At 46.1% G+C, this 19,545-nt stretch overlaps 1 protein-coding gene across 13 annotated transcripts in view; it reads left to right on the top strand.

Annotated features, from left to right (window-relative positions):
- Positions 1-19,545, top strand: part of CATSPERD (catsper channel auxiliary subunit delta) — a 128,200-nt gene that overhangs the window by 100,221 nt on the left and 8,434 nt on the right. For 7 of the 13 annotated variants that reach the window (XM_075611637.1, XM_075611640.1, XM_075611632.1 and 4 more), the window contains 4 exons: positions 5,539-5,673; positions 6,667-6,853; positions 8,317-8,471; positions 9,925-10,229. In XM_075611637.1, the coding sequence (XP_075467752.1) occupies positions 5,539-5,673; positions 6,667-6,853; positions 8,317-8,471; positions 9,925-10,105 (658 nt within the window). In that variant the 3' untranslated portion in view covers positions 10,106-10,229. Of the gene's footprint in view, positions 1-1,249; positions 1,435-5,538; positions 5,674-6,666; positions 6,854-8,316; positions 8,472-9,924; positions 10,250-19,545 lie in introns of those variants that run through there. The other 6 variants (XM_075611644.1, XM_075611643.1, XM_075611633.1 and 3 more) reach the window with 5 other exon arrangements.

Below are 19,545 nucleotides of genomic sequence, written 5' to 3'. Positions count from 1 at the left end.
TTTTTTTGTTTAGTTTTTCCCCTCCTCTACTCTACTTCCCGAAATGTCACAGCAACACCCTGTGACACCCATTTTCAGAGAGGAAAGGCCCCTTGGTGCTCACCCACTGTTCAGAAGCAGCGAGACACACCGTTCTTTATTTATCATTGTGGACAGTATTTTCCAACTTAGGGGAACCAGGAGACTTACAAGGGGGGCTCAGAGTGACCGGAGGGACATATATACTTTGGTACTGTGATGCCCACACCATGTTGCAGTCTCTTTTAATCCCAATGTAAGGCAGGAAACACTGTAATTCTTTTTATGGCGTTTATTTACAGGGATTAAATCATACTAACAGGCCCACCGTCCCTTTACGTCCAAACAAAACATAAAATAAACGCCTACTCCTCTTAGAAGACTAACTGTACATTCAGCTTCAAACCCTTTCTAACGACAGCTGGCCAACTATACTGGTTCCCAGCTTAAAATATGCCCTGGCATATGCAACAATGTTCACAGTCTCTGCACACAACAATAAAGAGTTTTGCTTATCTTAGTCCATTGGAGCTAACGTCACCCGCTTCAGCACGGTCTCTCCTCTTTCCTGCATACCTCTGGGATTCAAACCCAGGCAGTTTCAGCAGACTCCGCGATCACCATCCAACGGGTCCAAGGAACTGTGCCAGCCTTACTTGCTGGGGAGCACTTCTCTGTCCCCCTCTCTGGGACAGCAATCTCTCACTCTGTGACTCTCCGCATTGTCTCTGGCAGCATGGCATCTCTGTGTAGTCACTTCCTGACGAGCAATCAGGAGTTCAGCCTTCTCAATGTAAGGCCTCGGGGAACACCTCTCCCAAAGAGGGCTCCCCCCACGACACAACTTACCCGGCGCGCTCCGGCTCCACGGGTTCACCACCGCGAGCGGGACCCTCCCTCCCCGTGGCTGCCACGGGACGCGCGCTTGCGCGCGCGCTCACAGACCTTTCTGCTCTCCCGCAGGAGGAGCTCCCGCCCTCAGCTTGGGCCGCGCGCACCTCTCCCGCGCGGTGCACACGCCTGATGCACGTGCACTGCCCACAAGCCTCACGTCAAGCAAATCAGCTGTGGCACTTTCCCACACCTATCCCTGCCTCCCATGGGGCCGCTCCTCCATCCCTCCCCCTCTTGCCATTGGGCTCTGTTCTCATTTATACCCTGCTCAGCCATTTCTTCTTTGGCGTTACCCACGGTCGTGCCTGCCCTAGTACCTTGTCTCTGTGTCTTCTAGTGATCTCCCGTGTACCGAACCGGCTTGACTGCGGACCCGCTCTGGACTTCGACCTCTGGCTTGCCCTCTGACCTCCCGAACTCTCCTATCCTCCACCTCGGCTTACGGATTCCATCCTACCTCCCGGCTCCAAACCCAAGGCTCTCGGCACCGACGATCCTACTGGAACTGCCCAAGTATCCGGCGAGTATCTGAACTTATACCTTATCTCCCGTGCAGTTCCAAACGCCTACTATCCACCTTCCAGGCGTGCCCCCGCAGCTGTGGGTGCAAGTATTACCCTTTTCACCTCAGTTCCGGGGTCCCTTCTTGTCCGTGGTGAGTGCAGCGTGACACTCAATTATGCATCAGCTGCATTAGCCATTCCTAAGGAAGATTAACTCTGTGAGCTGGAAAGTGCACTTACTGCACTGTTTCAGCACCTAGAGATACCTGATGGCATCATGTATCCCTCCCCCCAGCGAAACATTGTCCTGTTAGCGGCCTGTGCACTATTCCCATGCACCCGCCTCTTTGTCAGACATGTCTGACATCCACCTCTTCTTTTTCATTGCCTTACAGTTGAAGAGTCTTTCCTTTGGGACAAGTACTAGGCCTTCTGCAGACTGGTCATTCGCTACCTCTTTATCTTGTGCCGACTGTAGTCTAGGGCTGAAGCTCCGCCTTTGTTGTGTCCCCCTTTTCAAAGGTTCGCGAGCATCCTGCTGTCTGCCAGCTCTCTCTGCCAGGAGTCTATGCCGCTCTGTGACCCTGATCTGCAATCCGGAAGATTCATCTCTGTCCTGTTCCTCTTGTGCTCAGAGTCTGCCCTACTCTGCAGAAGAGCCTTGACCTCGTTGGTCAGCTCACAGCGCTCACTTGCCAGTGACTGCTTGGCCCTCTCATGTGAAGACAGTAACTCCGCTTTAGCAGTGATAGTTTTTTGACCTTACTCCCTCAGCTGAGAAACCTCCTGCTGGGCAGTATTAAAGTCCAACGTTGCGTCCCATTCAGTCTTCAGAGCCTCGAGCTTCTCGCCCAGGTCACGCTTTTTTTTCTCTGACATCTTGCGGCCAGCACGCTCAGACTAGGTCCTTTCTCAAGTCTTGAAGTTGTCCTTCTGCATTTCTTTTTCCGCTCAGTGCAGCTACCAGTTCAGCTGCTTTGACGGTTGTAAGGGTTCTGGTCCTGACTTTGGCTGGGACTCACCCTTACAAGGCTATAGAGCTTCCAGGCAAAGCCCACCCTGTACTGGGCAATCAGAATCGCCTGCTCTTGGAATACACTGCAGTCTGCTTGATGCTGCCTTCTATGCAGCGCTGCCCCTATTCGCTGGCTATGCTATTTAGAGTCAGTCCTTCCCCCCCAGGAAGTGGCCGAGCATAGATCTTCTTGCATGTATCTGTGCTTGCCACAAGCACCTCTGCTTGGCCTTCTTGTGCTGTCTTGAAGCTTTTCTTATCCTGATACCTCCTGCATCCAAAGGCCGTTCCTGTGCTGTAGCCCCTGTGCTAAAGCTTCCAGTCCCTGGCAGACTTCGCCTTCATCGTGCTGAAGCACTTCTCTGAAGCAGCTACATTGAAGTCCTCAGTGTCTCCGTGGCCATCTGCATCCCCTATTCCCAGCTGCAATCTCTATGTCCTGTTCCTGTCCCCCTTCCAGAGGTCTTCATCGTGCTGTAGCGCCTTCGCTGAAGTTTCCTAATGCCTACCCCAGCTTGTGACCACGACCATCGCTCCTGTGCCGCCTGCCCTGACCCCAGCATGAAATACGTTTACTCTGCCTTCTCTAACCCCGACCCGGCTATGCACGACTACGGACTACGCAATCCGGACCCGGCTTCGTGGTCTAAGGTCGGTGTTTCACTATCCTCACCTCAACCTCGCGGTCCGGTCTTGGTTTGTGGTGAGCATGAACGTTACAACGGTGAGTCGTGATTCCACATCTCTCAGCTGATTCAGCTCAAGGTCTAAACCTGTTTCCCATCTTTTATTTCTGGCCTGCAGCTGTCAGTGCTCCTCCCGGACCTTGTCCAGTTCCAGCTACAGCCGAGCCCTCTCATCGGCCATGAGCTCCAGCAGCTCGTGGGTATCGGCCATCTCGGTTTCATAGTATAATGTCAGGCAGGCAACCTGACGGATGGACACCTCCCTCTCAGCGAGCAGTATCTTGCACTCAGCAATCTGCATCTGCAATTTTTCAGTTTGATCCTGCAAGTCCCCTCTCAGGGCCTTCACCTCTTCCCAGTGCTTGCTCTGGGTTTCAGCGCATCCTTCTTGATGCACTGCAGTTTTTGTTGCTAGGAATGCAGATGCTTCTGTTTTCCAGACCTCTTTCTCCTTGGGGTACTGACTCATGGGAATGGAGCAGCCACTCTGCTTCTCCCAGCGTGTCCCCGTCACCTCGGTCCCTCCAGCTAACCCTTCCCTTTCCTTGCCTTCCCGATCGCTGTCCCACTCCCTTGCGGCGCAGTCGACGCGCTCCTGTTCGCGGTCCGCACACATGCGCGCTCCTCTCACTGTGCGCGCACGTTCCCGCTCTCTGGTCTCCCATCAGGGGACTCACGTCCCTCGGCGTACCTCCGTCCCCTTACCCAGTTCCTCCACTCCTTCCCCCTCTCTTACCCTTCAGCCGAACACCTCCTCTGCGATGCTTCCCCCACGCTCTGGCACTCGCGTATTGCGCGCACGTGACCGCGTTACAGAGGGCATGCGCACCCGCTCTATTTACCAATCTTCCCCTGGTACTGGCTCCGCCCCTCGGAGCTTACAGGCCATTACATTAGATTACCTCCCTGTCTCCTCCCCTACTCTTACACACCTATTCCTGCAAGCTCCCAGCCAAACCCCTGCTCCACCCCTTCCTGCTATTTGTACTTCCTCCTTTATAACCCCAGTCTGTCCTCTCTTTCCTTGCTCTGCATAGCTTTCCTGTAGCTCCTGTGTTTGCAGTGTCTATGCACAGCTCCCTTGTCTATTTCAGCTCTGGTTCCTGTCCCTGGCCTTGTTTGGATTTCCTTGGTTTGAACTTGAACTCTGCTTTGGATGTTGACTATGCTGCCTTCTCCTGCCCTTGAACCTTGGCTTTCGGACATCACTACGCTGCTCTCTCCTATCCCTGGACTCTGGCTATTGGACAAATACTTTCCGACCTCTGGCGCCCCGGACTCAGCAAGTATAACGTTAACCCTTACTCACCAGGCCCGGCAACGCAATTACCACACTCCGGGCACGCCCTCACTGCTGTGGGTGCGTGTTATACCCTTACCCACCTCAGTACTGGGGACTGGCCAGGTCTGCGGGCATACAGGCGTTACACTCTTGCTCCAGTTTCTGGACCTTTTCCCGCTCCCTCTCATACAGAGTCACCTGGCACCTAAGCTTCGCCTCCAGGGATGCACTGGTGACACACAGCGTGGCCTTCAGCTCCTCATACTGCTCTGTGGGGACACACTGGGTATTCAACCGTTCCTGTAGCACTTGTACATTGTGAGAAGCCTGGAAACTTTACTTCTTTAGCCTTCAGTGCATCTCCTCAGCATCTGCCTGTTTCACCTTGGCCTCTTGCAGACTCACACGCAGCTCTTGCAACTGGCTCAGCAGTTTTTGCTCTACTTGGGTGTGCTGCTCCAGGGAGACACGTTCTTTATGCAGCCTTCTTTCTGCACTCTCCAGTGCTTCTTGCACCTCAAAATTTTCTTGTGTAAATTCTCTCCTTACCTTACCAAGCTCTGCTTTGAGCGCGCCTGACTATTAAAAACTCCATGAGCAATCAGTTCAGCCTTCTCAATTAGGCATCAGCTACATTAGCCATTCTTAAGGAGTATTATCTCTCTGTGAGCTGGAAAGCACACTTACTGCACTGTTCCAGCACCTACAGATACCTAATGGTATCACGATACACTGAAAGAGGCAAAGAATATGTAGGACACTGAGTACAAATAGAAACAGTGACAGATATGAAGACTGACATCAATAACCCAATTACTATATGGCATTACATGGAGACCTTTTTCAATTACATGGACTTTTTAGTGGGTCTCAACCCCCTGGACATCTTTCTATGTGCACGTAATACAGAAAGTGGGCCCAGAGGCAAAACAAACATTTTTGGGGGGCGGAGGGAGGGGTGCGGGAGGAGGCCAGTTTCGAAAAATATTTGTAACCACTGTTTTATGGGATTGCTACTTTGAAAGGGAAGTACTATGCACCAACATATTACTTGTTTTGTTAAAACATTTTAACATGTTTCAAACCCATGCCCATCTGGTAGCAAAATCACGAACATGTGTTTTCCTTTCTTTCTTTCAGGGATTCTTATGATCCTAAATTACAGTTCCGAAGGGGGGTCGCTACAGAAGACCTTATTGTATCATATAATTTTAAGGAGCTGGGCTGCCCATTGCTTATTTACTACGACACACCTTGGCTGCCCACGATAGAGCTGTAAGGAATTAGTGTATTAGGTTTTATTCACAGTCTTGACTATTAGGCTACGGCCCTGCTGCCGCTGAGAGTGCTCATGCTTGAGCGCGGTGACGTCACCACCTCTCCAAGCATGAGCGCTCGGCTGTCCTTCTGCAATTTGCGGGGCGTTTAAGGGAGGGTGTGTGTAATTGGCTAAATCGGGGCGTGTTATTAAAGGAACTATCGTGACGTACTTTTGGGCGCTTGGAAATCAATTCTCCATGTCGCCCAAAGCGCTGAGCATTGCCGAGCGAATGTGCACGAACCGTCAGCGTGGCCATGCTCATTAGATTACATTAAAGTGAGCACGCCAAGGGTCAAGCATGAGCACGCTCAGCGGCAGTGTGGCCGCTGCCTAACAGACTTGATGGAGCTATGTAACAGACCAGTCAGCACTCTCGAATTTCCTGTGAGACCTCAATGGAAACTCACTGCTGAAAATCAGTACTGTTTCCATTAAAATGCCTCAAAATTTCACTGATTGCAGGCCCCTGTGGCAATGACGGTTATAGGGGCAATTAATCGTATCAGGTAAAAAAAGAAAAAATTACTGTTTTACTTGTAATTGTATTATTTTTTATCTTGTGAAGAAGAAATGCAAAACATATTCATTTAACACTGGATTCCAGCATATCAGAGACTTATGTTTATTTATTTGACTAATGATGACTTCATAATTACTTTGCATACAAAAGCCAAAGCAAAGCTAACAATTTCCACATGGTTTTGAGAACTGACAGTCTTATCACCTAAATATATTGTATAAAGATTGTAAAAAACGTACGATCACTTACACCCTGGGAGGGACTAACCGTTTAAATATACATTTTTCCTAAAATATTTTACCAGTGCTCTTATACAATATATTATATCTGGACACTTTTTCCTTCTGCTGCACAGCATCCACATTTTCAGTGGTGCTATCAGTATTGTGCATGTTGTTCACACACTGTACACTTCCTCACATTCCAGATGGGAAGGTGATACGTTTGTGGAAATCATCCCGGTGGAGTTTGTGATGTTTGAAATACACGGAATATACAATTATTATTACCAGCTAACACCATCCGATGCAGGGTGTGTGTCAGAACCTCAGAGCTGGACTAGTATGATTAGTCAGCAGGAAGTTCCAGACCCAAACACAGCATGGAACAGAAAGGTATGGGCATTTAACAGAAAGGTATGGGCATTTCAGTGTATGTATCAAGGGAGACAAATAAACTGACAATCGGAGAAGCATTTTTTCATGTATCTGACAAAGTCCTCTCTGTTCATTGATTAGTACCAGAGTAACATGAGCTAACAATATAATAATTATTTGGGTGCCCCAGGACGTATTCTCTATGTCATGGGGACTGGCTCCCTGGGGGCCTCAACACGTAGGGACTATGTCATGCCGAAAGAGGTTTGTTTTTTCTCGGCTTAAATTGTGTTCTGCGTTCCTATAGAGCACAAGATGCGATCTGCCCACAAGTGAAACGGAGCAAGAAGACACCTCCAGTTTCCTTCAAAATGGCCACCACTGTCACATAGGCTGCTATTGAAAGCAGTAACAAGACTGCACTGTGCCAGAGGGGCCTTGGCACTCAGGTTCCGTGATCCCTCAGGCACACAGAGATACATCTATATATAGAAATTTAGATAGATCTAAGTAATGTGTTAGAAAAATAATTGACCAATCCCAGCCACACAAATCCGTGTGTATGTGTATTACTATATTATTAACTCATCATATTCAAGAGAAAGACAAGTCCTATTGTACTAGCGTCCCAAGTGCTATATATGTATATATATTTATACAGTCATGTGAAAAAGAAAGTACACCTTATTTGAATTCCATGGTTTTACATATCAGGACATAATAACAATCATCTGTTCCTTAGCAGGTCTTAAAACGAGGTAAATACAACCTCAGATGAACAACAACACATGACATATTACACCGTGTAATGATTTATTTAACAAAAAGGCTATGTTTAAAAGCTGTGTTTAAAGCCGCATGCATTGGCTTAAGGGTTTAACCATGTAATGTGGTCTTGAGACAAAAGGTGGCACTGTGTGCTCATTTGCATGTCATTTCCCAGAATCCCTTGCTGCAGTGGAAGCACTGTATACTAGGTGATAATGGTGTAAGCAGGGTTGCAGACCTGTCTAAGACATGTGAATGTGCTCACAAGTAATATTTTTATATGTATGTATATATATATATAATAAAAATAAACCAGCGCAAGCTCGATAGCGTGACTGTTAAAAAAATTAATTTACTGGTATTAAAACTCACGTATTTCGCCACGCTGGTGACTTTACCCCTGAGGAAGTTAGCAGCGTGACGAAACGCGTAGGGTCACGTTTTTCGATGCCGTGAGCACGTGACTCGGAAGCGACTTTGAGGAGGCTCAACACACAGTAAACTTATCCAGTGTTACCATCCAACTCCGTGAAATCAGCTGGCTAGCTGCTTTCATCCACTACGGATTTATGGATCCCATGCCTGTGTGGTCTTTACACACACACACACGCACGCACGCACGCACGCACGCATACATACAGAGAGGACAGATAGATTGACAGATCAGATTGATAGATATGTGTGACGTGTGATATGTGTGTATGTTTTCTCAGAATTACAGGAGCTGTAAAACCAGCACTGGCCCTGTGCTGAATTCAGACTCTTATCAATATGAAGTCCTTGGAGGTGGGATAAAAAACATGATTCTTTTTCCAAAGAGCAATGGAATATACACCTTTAAAGTTATAGTTGTGGACCCACTGTACAGGTCAGTCCTTATTCAAAGGCTCAGCCGAACAGAAGCCCTAACAAACATTTTGCCCTTAAAGCAGCAGTTCATGCTGATAGACATTTTCTTTGCATGTATATATATATATTTTTTTTTTAAACTTACTTTGCCCGTTCCAACGCTGTTTCTATTTTTTAAATCTATTCCGTTGTGAACATGCACAAAGTTGAAATAGTAAGGATAGGAAGATAAATTCTAGCTCTCCCCATAGCCAAGTGCAATCTAAGGCCTCAGACATAGTACAGGCGTGTGAGCACGTGACGTCACACGCGCCTGTGCTTGCCGAGATCTGTGCCCTGCAGTTTTGCGTGATGGGGGCGTGTCGAGGGCGTGCTGTGACGTCACGTGAGTGGTTCGCTCTCATTGGCTGAACCGCGCACGTGACCTGGCCGACGCGTGGCAAAAACAAATATGTTTGTCTCGCCCCTCATCGGTCACCGTGCACTATGCACATGTGCATTGGCCTCAATTGGTTCGTATTCGGTGCGAGCGACGTCGCTTGCACCGTAGCAACCACTATGGAACACAGCCTTAGGCTACGAGCATACCAGCTCCGGCAGAGCATGCGCGTGATCTGGTGATGTCACTGCTGCGATCCGGAAAATCGGCATGTGAACTGCAGGCAGGAGGCAGCCGGAGGAGACGGAGGCATGGCGGACGCGTGGCCCGTAAGCAGTTCACCCTCATTGGCTGAATCGCTCATGTGACGCCGCCATCGTCTGCAGAGAACAAAATCTCAGGTCTCTTCTCCTGTCTGCCGCCCTGCAGTTCCAGGCGTCGCGCTAGGTATGTGCACTTTCATTTTAATGTTGATATTTGTTTTTGAGCCATGAGGCGGCGCGCAGCGCGACACCGCCGTCTGCTTCTGTTATAATCACGACCTAACTGTTATGGTAACCTCAGAAGCTATAAATGAAGAAAATCTGGATTTCTAACATAATTTTTTTTTTAAGAGCAGAATATACTCACGGGGGAAGATACTAACATATGAGTTCAACTTGTATAGACTTCTGGGGGGAGGTTTGCTGTTTTAAAGGGGCAGTCCTGTTTAGGATGAAAGTAAACTAAGAACATTGATATGATAGGTTAAATGGAGCTGACTGAAACCATAAAAATTGACAAGCATATCGTTTCCATCGTACACAAAAACATTGTTTTTGTTTTCAATGTTTATATTATATCCTTTGGTTATGACTGTCATAAAAAATGGTTAGCTTAGCTTTGTTCATTGTTTTGTAAAGTAATTATGATGCCATTATTAGTCAAAGAGATAAATATAAGTCGTTAATATGCTTGAATCCAGTGTTCCTGACAAGAAGCAATACATATTTATTTTTCCCACCCCTCCCTTAATTTGCTAACTTTCAATGTTTTAATAAATAACAGTGTACCATGGATCTTTGGATTAACAATCAGCCTTTTCGTCTTGCAGCTACTGTGACCTCACAACGACATTTAGCGTGTATGTGTACGGGGTCGTCGCAGAAAGCTCTGTCTTTGATGGCATGTTGTCGTCTTTTATTGCTGGCGTATTTTTGTCCGTCGCTCTCGGCTTCCTCATGCCCCATTTCTTCTCTCATCCGTCACCTCGTGCAGAGCAAACATCACCCTAAGATCAAGTACTAAAGCAGCAGGATCCACAAAGGCACGTGAAATAAAGATGGATAAACTTAACCCTTCAGCTACCTTGGAGTCCTGCAAAAATAATACATTCCTTGTTTGTTTTTGTAAAATGTGGGCCAGATATTATTAAAATAATATTTGTAAGTCTCATTTCCGTTTGTTTTATACATCTGTTCAGATCACGTGAATGGTTGCAGCTCTGGGATGCTAGAGGTTTATACGTTAAAGGTACAATCACACGTAGCTAGCCATGATGAAAAATACCTTTTGTAAAGAATCGAATGGTTCAGTTGGCTCTCCTAAACAAATTAACCATGCTAATAACAACTAATTGGCTGCTTTCAATTTTTTTTAAAATAATTATAAATTGAATTCCTTAGAAGCCTCTCAATGGGGGAGTGTTTGTCAATCAGGTGTTTTCTTTCCTTTTAGCCCACACAGTCCTTATCAGAGAACTAATAAAGATAAGGAGAGGGAGAAATGGGGGCTTTTCCTGTACAGACTGTTGTTGAGCACACAGTGATATCAGACAGAAAAGAACAGCCAATAAAACCCATCCCAAGCCTCAGATCGCCATGTTTATAATCTGATATAAAAAATATATAACAAAAATACTTATAGGTGTAGCAGTCTTTCCCCCACCCTAAGGGAGATTGTGTCGCTACCAGTATGTTCTGGTGCGGTGCATACCTGTGAGGTGGAACAGGAGGCCTTGAGAACTCCGCGGTTATGTGGGGAGGCATCAGGACAGGTTCTCAGAGTTGATCTTCCATGGCATAGTGCCTCCAGCCGGTGAGGATCCTGGTGCAGCCTGGATGGTCCCCACTGGCAACTCAGATAATGGCCCAGACAAATAACCACACTGTAAATTTCAACTGAGTCTTTATTACAGCAACATGGTATTACAGCAGGCACATTCCCCTGGAGTAGCACCCACAAGACTTGAGGCCCGGTAGGCCTCTCCTCAGCTCTTCTTTTACCCCCTGATGGGATAAAGGGCAAGATGCTCCCACACCAAAGGGGTAGTGGAGAGAGCCCTTACTTCTGGGAGAGTGTCAGCTTATGTACCCCGGTGGAGTGGCTTGTAACCCTGCCCCATAACAGGGCAGGTCTGATACTGACAGACATCACATTTTGTGCATGTGACCCAGCTAGTATCCTCCCAAGGATGACACTCTCAGGTTGTTAATAGGCCCACCCCTGGATACAATGAAAGTGTATTGTGGCTACAACAACAGGCTAGGCCTTCATGAGAGAGCTTATCCCTCACAATGCCTGTACTTAACAGGACTTACACTGTTAGGGTCAAAAGAAGGACAGTAGCCGGAGGACTTGGTTACATACTGTAGGTATGAGATTTGGATTAAAAAAAGGTATTAATCAACAAGATATAACACATTAAACACCACCATTAGTCCTAGGAGGGTTTGCCCCTTTAAAGGGGCAGGCCAACAGTTTTTGTTATTAAACAACTTAATGTAATTGGCTTGTTTAGAAAAATGTGATCCCCATGTTTACTTATTTGTGTTTTGTAAATAGATAACTTCTCTCCTTCATCTCTTTGACAAATGATGGCAAAATAATAAACAGAACAACAAAAGGAAAAAAATAAGTGTTGATTAACAAATTGTTACAAGAGTTTCCAAACAGTTATGTATGTATATCTTTATTTATATCGTGCTTTACAGCAGTAACAAATTAGATATAATAGGTATAAGCGCGCTTCAACATAAAAGTAGACATTAGGAAAGGGAGTTCCTGCCCTGAAGAGCTTATAAGGTGGTAAGTAAGGCTAAGTCCCCGCTGGCGCTGAGCGCGCTCATGTTTGGAGAGAGCTCCAAGCATGAGCGCCAGGTGTCCGGCTTGTACGCGCGGAGAGGGGGGGCATTGCGGGTAGTTCAGTGCGCGGGTAAGTATAGATTTTTTGTTTACCTACGCGACGATCGCGGCTGAGCGTGTGTGCACAAGCGCCATGCGCACTGCGTGAGCGGGGACTTACATATATCTATATATGTAAGTCTCCTCCGCAAGCGCCATCCGCTCAGCCCTAGTGGAGACTTAGCCTAAGGGAGAATTTACAGAGACAGTGTGGGTGTTATGGTCAATGCATATGAGATGTATAATATCAGCTAACGGAGCTACCCATATGCATCTTTAAATAGGGGTGTTTTAAGATAGGCCTTAAAGGTGGATAGAGAGGGTGCCACTCGGATATTGAGGGGAAGGGCATTCCAGAGATGTGGGGAAGTAAGTAAGAAAGGTATTAGGTAGGAAAGGGCTCTAGATAAAATAGGGGTGTACAGAAGAAATCCTTGAGCAGAACGCAAGAGTCAGGCAGGTGTATAGCGATAAATTAGGGCTGTGATTAAGGAGGGGCAGAGGAGTGTATAGCCTTGAAAGAAAGAAAGAGAATTGTGTAAGTAATACAGGATTTAATAGGAAGCCAGGGGAGACGCTGAGACAGATTTAGGCGAATGTGAGTTTGTCGCAAAAGAGATCAAGTAAAGATAGTAAAATCACTCCAAAGCATTTGGATATTATGGATACTTTAACCTTTTGAATGCCAGATGAGCCCCGGACCCCCATCCGGCCCTCTTGATCACATGACTACTTCATTACTGCTGACGGAAGGGGAGAACTGTCCACTCTTGTGGAGTGCTAAAAACGGCCTCCCCTAGAAGACCAAGCAGGAGGTCTTTAGGACGTAATTGCTACTTCACAGTTGGAGTGGCAGACTATGACATAAGAGTTACGTCCATAGGCACACAAAGGGTTCAAAGCTGTTACAGGAAATAAAAATACTTGCCAGATTATTTATTAAAGGTGTCAGTCACCTATATTTAACCCATTAAATTTAACACTGTCGTTTGTTCACTTTGGCCCCAGCAAAAGCAGTGTTCCTGGGGTACAAAACAGCACAGTATTTATTACACACATGCTGAGTGACCTTGTGCACTTTATCTTTAGAGGGTGCAGGGCTGGCATCTGTGTACTTATTTTCAGATGTATGCATTGAAGCCTGCTTGGCTCCCGCGGACAATTGGTCCATGTGGACACTACTGCAAACTTTTGGGCCTTTTCAAATAAAAACAGAAATAAAACAGCTAGGAATAAATAATAATGTTGGTAATTTGCCGTATAGGGCTCACTTTCCTTATTAAATAATCTTTGAGGAGAACAGCATGTTTAAGACAGAGTTTTGTAATTAAGTACATTCTTGCAGTTAGCTAAAGTAGCACAAGGTGGCAGCAAAGTTCGCAAATTATTGATCACAACAAAAATAGGGATTCTTGCTACTTCAAAGTTATTTATTACAGTACTTGGCTGACGGGGTTACACCAAAGATTTACAACGAAAATGCAGCTTTCAACTTAACATATAGAAAGATTGAATTTACAGTAAAAGTATTGGTCCTACAGAAATGTAGATTAGTTGCAGGTTTTGATACCTTTTAGTGAACCAACATTACAGTTCTTCATAGAGGAAATTATAGCACACAGAGCTTTTTTCAAACCTCACAAAACTATTATTTAGCATAACTCTTAGATGGAAAAGTATGGCATAAAAGGAAGAAGGATATCATCTCTATGTGCTATATTTTTTAAGTGAGCTCCATGTGATGCCCTTTAACCTTTACATTGCCAAGGGGTCAGACGGCATCTCCATGCCATGTGATTGCCCCGTCATGAATAGGCTACACTTTCCTTTCCATCAGGCTGGATGCTATGTTTGAGAGCTGGGTCAGCCCAAGCAGCCTCTAAAAAACTAGTAAGTACCCATGACGTATCAGGTATGTCATATGAGCCTCCGGCGAGCAAGGGCCCACGCCGTGCCAGGTACGTCATTGTGGCACTGTAAAGGGTAAAACAGATTACCAGCCGTTTTTGAAACATTTTTGGTTAAAGATGTCAGTGGGAGTTAATGCGGAAACATGTGCGATAACAAGTTCAGGCGCTACATGTGCCCATGCTATCCCAAAGGGAGAAGCGCAGGGATTCACTGTTTGTTTTGCTACATGTGCCCCAAAGGATTTAATCAGAAAACGTTTTCTTAATCTCAGATAGTGTTCTTGGAGGTCTACTACTGTCACATAGTGAGACGGGTTTTGCAGCCATATTCATTTGGGTTTTGGACTCATATTTAGGAATAAACTACACTGTTGAAAAATCGGTGAGCAGGAGAAAATCTAGAGGTGATAACAGACGTTGTGAAGAAATCTTGGTGGGTGGGGGGGAATACAAAATAAACATGCAGGGGTAACCACCTATTAATTGGGTGACCATTTTTGTCCTGGGAAAAATCCGTGACAAATGTCATGCATACGCAGTCGGCAAGCTCCGACTTCTCATGTGTGAACAGCGTTTGCCGGTCGCTCATGCACATACGCGATTGGAGCTTGACGGTCGTGCATGTGCACAAGCAGTCAGCAAGTGCCGATTGTGTATGCGCGGTCGGCAGGCGTTCTCTGCGCATGCACAGTCAGCGCTCGCCAGGGGGACCAAAAAACCGGGACAGCACCCAAAAAAGTCGGGACTGGCCCGGTAAAACTGGAACATCTGGTCACCCTACCTGTAGGCATTTTTATAGGCCTCCTCATATTTTGTGTGCGACGGATAGAATGTTTTTAACCATTTCAGTGATAGAGGGACCTGCACTACATTGCTTCTATTTTGCCAGGAAAAGGGTTAAGGATCTTTGTTTCACTGTGTTTTTTCGACAAAACTTTTTTTGTTTGTTTATTTTTAGAGGGGCTGCACTTTTAGACATCCCCAATCTGTACCCAAAAGTAAATATCAACACACAGCACTGATATAAGAAAACAGGGAAATCACATGTAAACCGAGGGGAAACCACTCATAAATCAAACTAAAGACTGAATGTAAACAGTATTAGAAATGCAGGTGAACATACAGTACTATTTGTATAACATTTATCAAAGTTTCACAGGTGCAAAAATCAGATCATTTTATGTATGTTGACCTCATGAATCCAGATTATCAGGGACAGGATCTGACAGTCCTGGTTTTAGATTTTATTTTGGTTGACCTGAATCCAGATTGTCTGGGCCTTTCTCAATCTTGGGTTGATAACTGCTCAGAACTGCTCAGAGTAATTAAGTCAGTCAGGTGCATGTATTTACTTAATTAATTAAACAATTAATTATTTAAATGATCTGAATTGATAAAGTAGGCGAACTGGTAACCCCCCATACTCTGTTCTCTGAGTGGGAGGTAGATTTGTTTGGTTTTGACAAGGAGAGATCAGGAAATGGTGAAGTGGTTTTCAAGATTTGGTAAGTTTGAAAGATCCGTAACAAACCTATCTCAACTTACTAAAAGCCTCTGGGGGGGGAAATAATTCCCTCAAGAAAGAACCTGATGTGTTTGAGAGGAAAGGGGATCAGATTGATGCAATACACTGACAGCTCAAACATAGGGATGTATCGCCCCAAAATATGTCCACTCTCAAAGGTGATCTGTGACACTTTTTTGCCTTAAGAGATCTTAAACATCAGTGGAGTGTCGCTAATAAAATGTAAAAAAATCAGGACTTTAAATGGGGGTATTTGGACCAGAACCCTTAAATCTCAATTGTTGTTGACATTTCTAAATATCTGTCTTAATCTGTGCCAGAGGGACTGTCTGTTTATAATATCTGGTACTGAAGGGGTTAAATAAATCGTGCACAATATTACTGACACTAGTTGAACTTTGTCTTCATGTTTAACAGTGAATCGTGTGCCTAGCAATTTTTTTTTTAAATGTATACTCCACTTGCAAGTCTCATTCTGAATGTATCTATTCATAAAAATTCAAGTCTGACATTTCACAGTTTTATCTCCGAATTGCCGGGAGGTTTTTTTTTATGTGTATTTTTACAGCAGTGATTTGCTCACACCCAGTATTCTCACACCTCTGGATTTTATGCTGCTTCTTGTCTGCCCAGAAAAGGGGGTTATTTTGCATAAGCGTGTCAGTGTCACTAGAAGCAGTATGTGTATAATTCTAGCCACATATGCATCAATGGAAAAACTAGTTTTGGGGGGGGGGGGGGGGGGGGGGGGATAGTTCCGAATACCAAAGTGATCTAATGAAATATAGGGAATTTGTGCCTTTAAAAAAAAAAATGGTTGCTGACCAAAGCCACATTATAGGGGCAGTATCTCTCCTCTCCTCTTTCCCTCTCTCTCCTCCCCTCTTGTCTTTTTCTTTCTTAATACTGTGCAGTTGGATGTCTGATTTTCACCTGGGTTGCCCACCACTGTTTTATATTTTTATTTTAATTGTTTCCGGTGATCACATGATGGCGACCTCTCCGTAGTCTTCCTCTTCTGTTCAGCGCTCCTGTAGCGCAGTGTGCGTCATTTCCCCTAGACAGAGCAAAATAGGCATGACGTTCAGATTTCTGCACCTGTGACGTACACTGACTAACCTGTTAAGAGGGCTGCTAAGTGCCTCTTAAAGGACTTCAAAGAACCTTAGCTAAAAAGTGTAAGACTTATATTTTTTTTATTGATGAGATCCTTTGTAGTCTGCATGGAAAACAGATCTGTGCTGCCTGGTAGCGGATATAGAGCAAACAAATTGCAAGAGTTGTCATGGGACACTACTGCAGGCTTTGGGCATTTTGAAGTAACGTTAAGTGTCTTTATGTTGCAGACTCCACACGGGAGGAAATAATGTTGCATATTTTGGAGCAGGGCTGGGGCCCAAAGGAATCTCGTGGGACCAGATTTAAGCTCTTCTCGTACATGGATTAATTTAGCAACTGGAATTCTCCTATAATTAAGCATGTCAGGGCACCCAGAGATATTTTCTGGGACTTGCTACAGACTTTGCCCGTGTTTGACTGTATTTCTGTTTGATCTTGTGTGCTGTTCTGTTGCAAAGGGGGTTAACCTCTTCACAGCACAAATATTGCATTGCAACCTTCTAGAGCAGGGGCGGTCAGCTCCAGTCCATGAGGGCCACCAACAGGTCTGCTGGCTCAATTGTTCACAGCCACCTGTGCTGAAGCAGGGATATCCTGAAAACCTGACCTGTTGATGGCCCTTGAGAACTGGAGTTGACTGCCCCTGCTCTAGTGCTAAAGGGATTAGGCTTGGTTTACCCCTTCTGAGCCAGAGGGGCTGCAACTCACAAATTAAACGAGCGTTGGGGATGCAGAATGAACAGGTACAAGTCCAGTATTGGGGAAACACCTTGTACATCTCTATTAATATGAGACTGAAAAGAGCCAACTGCAAGTGTGGTGGCGCTGCAAATAGTTCTGAACACGGGGAGGGGGGGGGACTACAGTGTGGTGAATTTTGAATGCTGCCTATGAAGTGGGTGAGCCCAGTGTCCTCTGTGTCTCCGGCATCAAAATTGGGTTGTGAGCTCTGCTCAATTCTTTGTACATCACTGTGTATATACTGTCATGTATGGCACCCTGCTAGCACGTGACCTCCATACTGGACAAGGGTTAATACTCGCCTGCAAGCGTTCCCACTTGTCAAATGGACAATATGTCTTCTACAGGATCAATAATCAATACACAACCTGCAAGCTGCCCCACCTTTCACCTCCACAAAGATCTCTCAAATGAGTTGTATCTCTCCTCAATCCATCCCAATATACCACTACCACGAACAGCACACAGTGAGCATGTGACTTGGATATGTAACTAGGGTTAATACGCACGGCTACTCGAGCCACCCCACCTTTCTCCCACGCAAGGAACCAGTGAGTTAATATTGACCCCCTACTCAATTGCAAATCATTACTATCCACTGCCACTACCTTGTGTATGCAAATAAGATGTCAAATTAATATTTGCCAGGGCCTCAGGTCCCTGTTTATTATAGAAGAAACTATGCATGGGGTGTGGCCAAGACTCGGAGCTGGGCGGTCGCAAGCCAGCTCTGCTCCCCAGAAGTGTATCATCTAAGGCAGAAAAACACCTAATAAAACTATATCCTCGGCTCCAGAAGTGGGTGACTGGTTCACCGTGGCCCAAAATACCCTGTGGTCTGAACCTGGGACCCTCCGGGGGACAGATCGCGGCGTGACTCTGCATGGGAACACACTCCGCAATAGCTCTCGGAGACTCCCAAGATGGCCGCCAGACATGCGGTCAAGCTGATCCGAGTACCTCAGGCGTGATTAACTAAACCGGCACCAGCAGGAGGGTTCCAACAACATCTTCTGTGCCCAGACGGACTCCGGTGCCAACTCAGACAGAATCTGCAGGCGGGCGGAAGCCAGGGGACTCAGATGGAACCGTGGCTCACAGCTTCATCCCAACCCACCAGCCTAGCGTCTGAGGGTCAGGAGGAGAGGTATGGTGCCGCAGAGGAGGGCTGCATGGTGGGAATACCCAATTTGGGCAGAAAAGGGCCCCAGGCTGTCGGCTGCTGGTCGGCGCGGCGGCTGGGGGGGGGGGGCGCCGTGTTGATCTGGTGCCCCTTAAAGATGCTTGAGGAAGCCAGGTCTATCTCTTCCCACCCCCCCATTCCGCCTCCCTCCCCCCTCAGAGACAATCACATAATGATTGGGCAAGGCTCAGACCCTAGGGCCACCTAGAATATCTCCTCTACCCAGGGTAGCCACCATGGACCTCTAAAGGGACTATAGAGACCTCGGCAAGGATCCAATAGTACGGGCATCAAGGGCAATATCTATTCCTCCCCTTATTTGTGAGTAAAAGAGGACTGGAAAAGCCAATCAAACAATCACATTGATTGCAAAACTACGATCCCTCCTTAAAGGAACAAATACCCCTCCACAAAAAGACCTGTTGGCACAGAAAAGCCTAATTTGAACTGGTTCAAAGGGAGCCTTGAAACCTGAGGGCTGCAACACCCCAGATTCCATTCTTAATCTGCGAAAGCAATTCGGTTCGGCATAATCTTCAAAAATAAACCGCATTTTGTGCAAATTACATCTACCATGGCCTCGAAAGCCGTTAGAACCATCAAAAAGAAAAATAAGCAGAGTGAGTTCCGAGATTACTTTAAAAATTATGGTCGGCCGACACCACAAAAAGAGTTGGAAGTGACCCCCCCTGTGGAACACTTGGACTCAGGCCCAGGGGTGGAGATCGAAAATCTTTCCACAAAGAATGATCTACTTATCTTTTTATAATAAAATCGAAACACGTATGCAAACAGCAGTGAAGGATCTTAAAGACGAGATATCTTTCCTTGGGGAGCGTACTAGCTCCTTTAGAATCGAAGATTGACGCCACAGCCACCCGGCAATCTCTGATGGATGCGGAGCTCCAGGAAGTGGAATTCCAACTTCTAGACATCAAAGCTAAACAGGAGGATTTGGAGAACGGAGACCACCGTAATCTCAGAATTCACGGAATCCCAGAATCTGTAACGGACATTGAGGGTTTCATGGGCAAATGGCTAACTTCAGCCCTACTTCATGCTACAAAGGAGTCT

Source organism: Ascaphus truei, chromosome 8 (genome assembly GCF_040206685.1).
Source record: "Ascaphus truei isolate aAscTru1 chromosome 8, aAscTru1.hap1, whole genome shotgun sequence".
Taxonomy (NCBI): Eukaryota; Metazoa; Chordata; class Amphibia; order Anura; family Ascaphidae; genus Ascaphus; species Ascaphus truei.
This window is presented reverse-complemented; position numbering and strand designations above follow the sequence as displayed.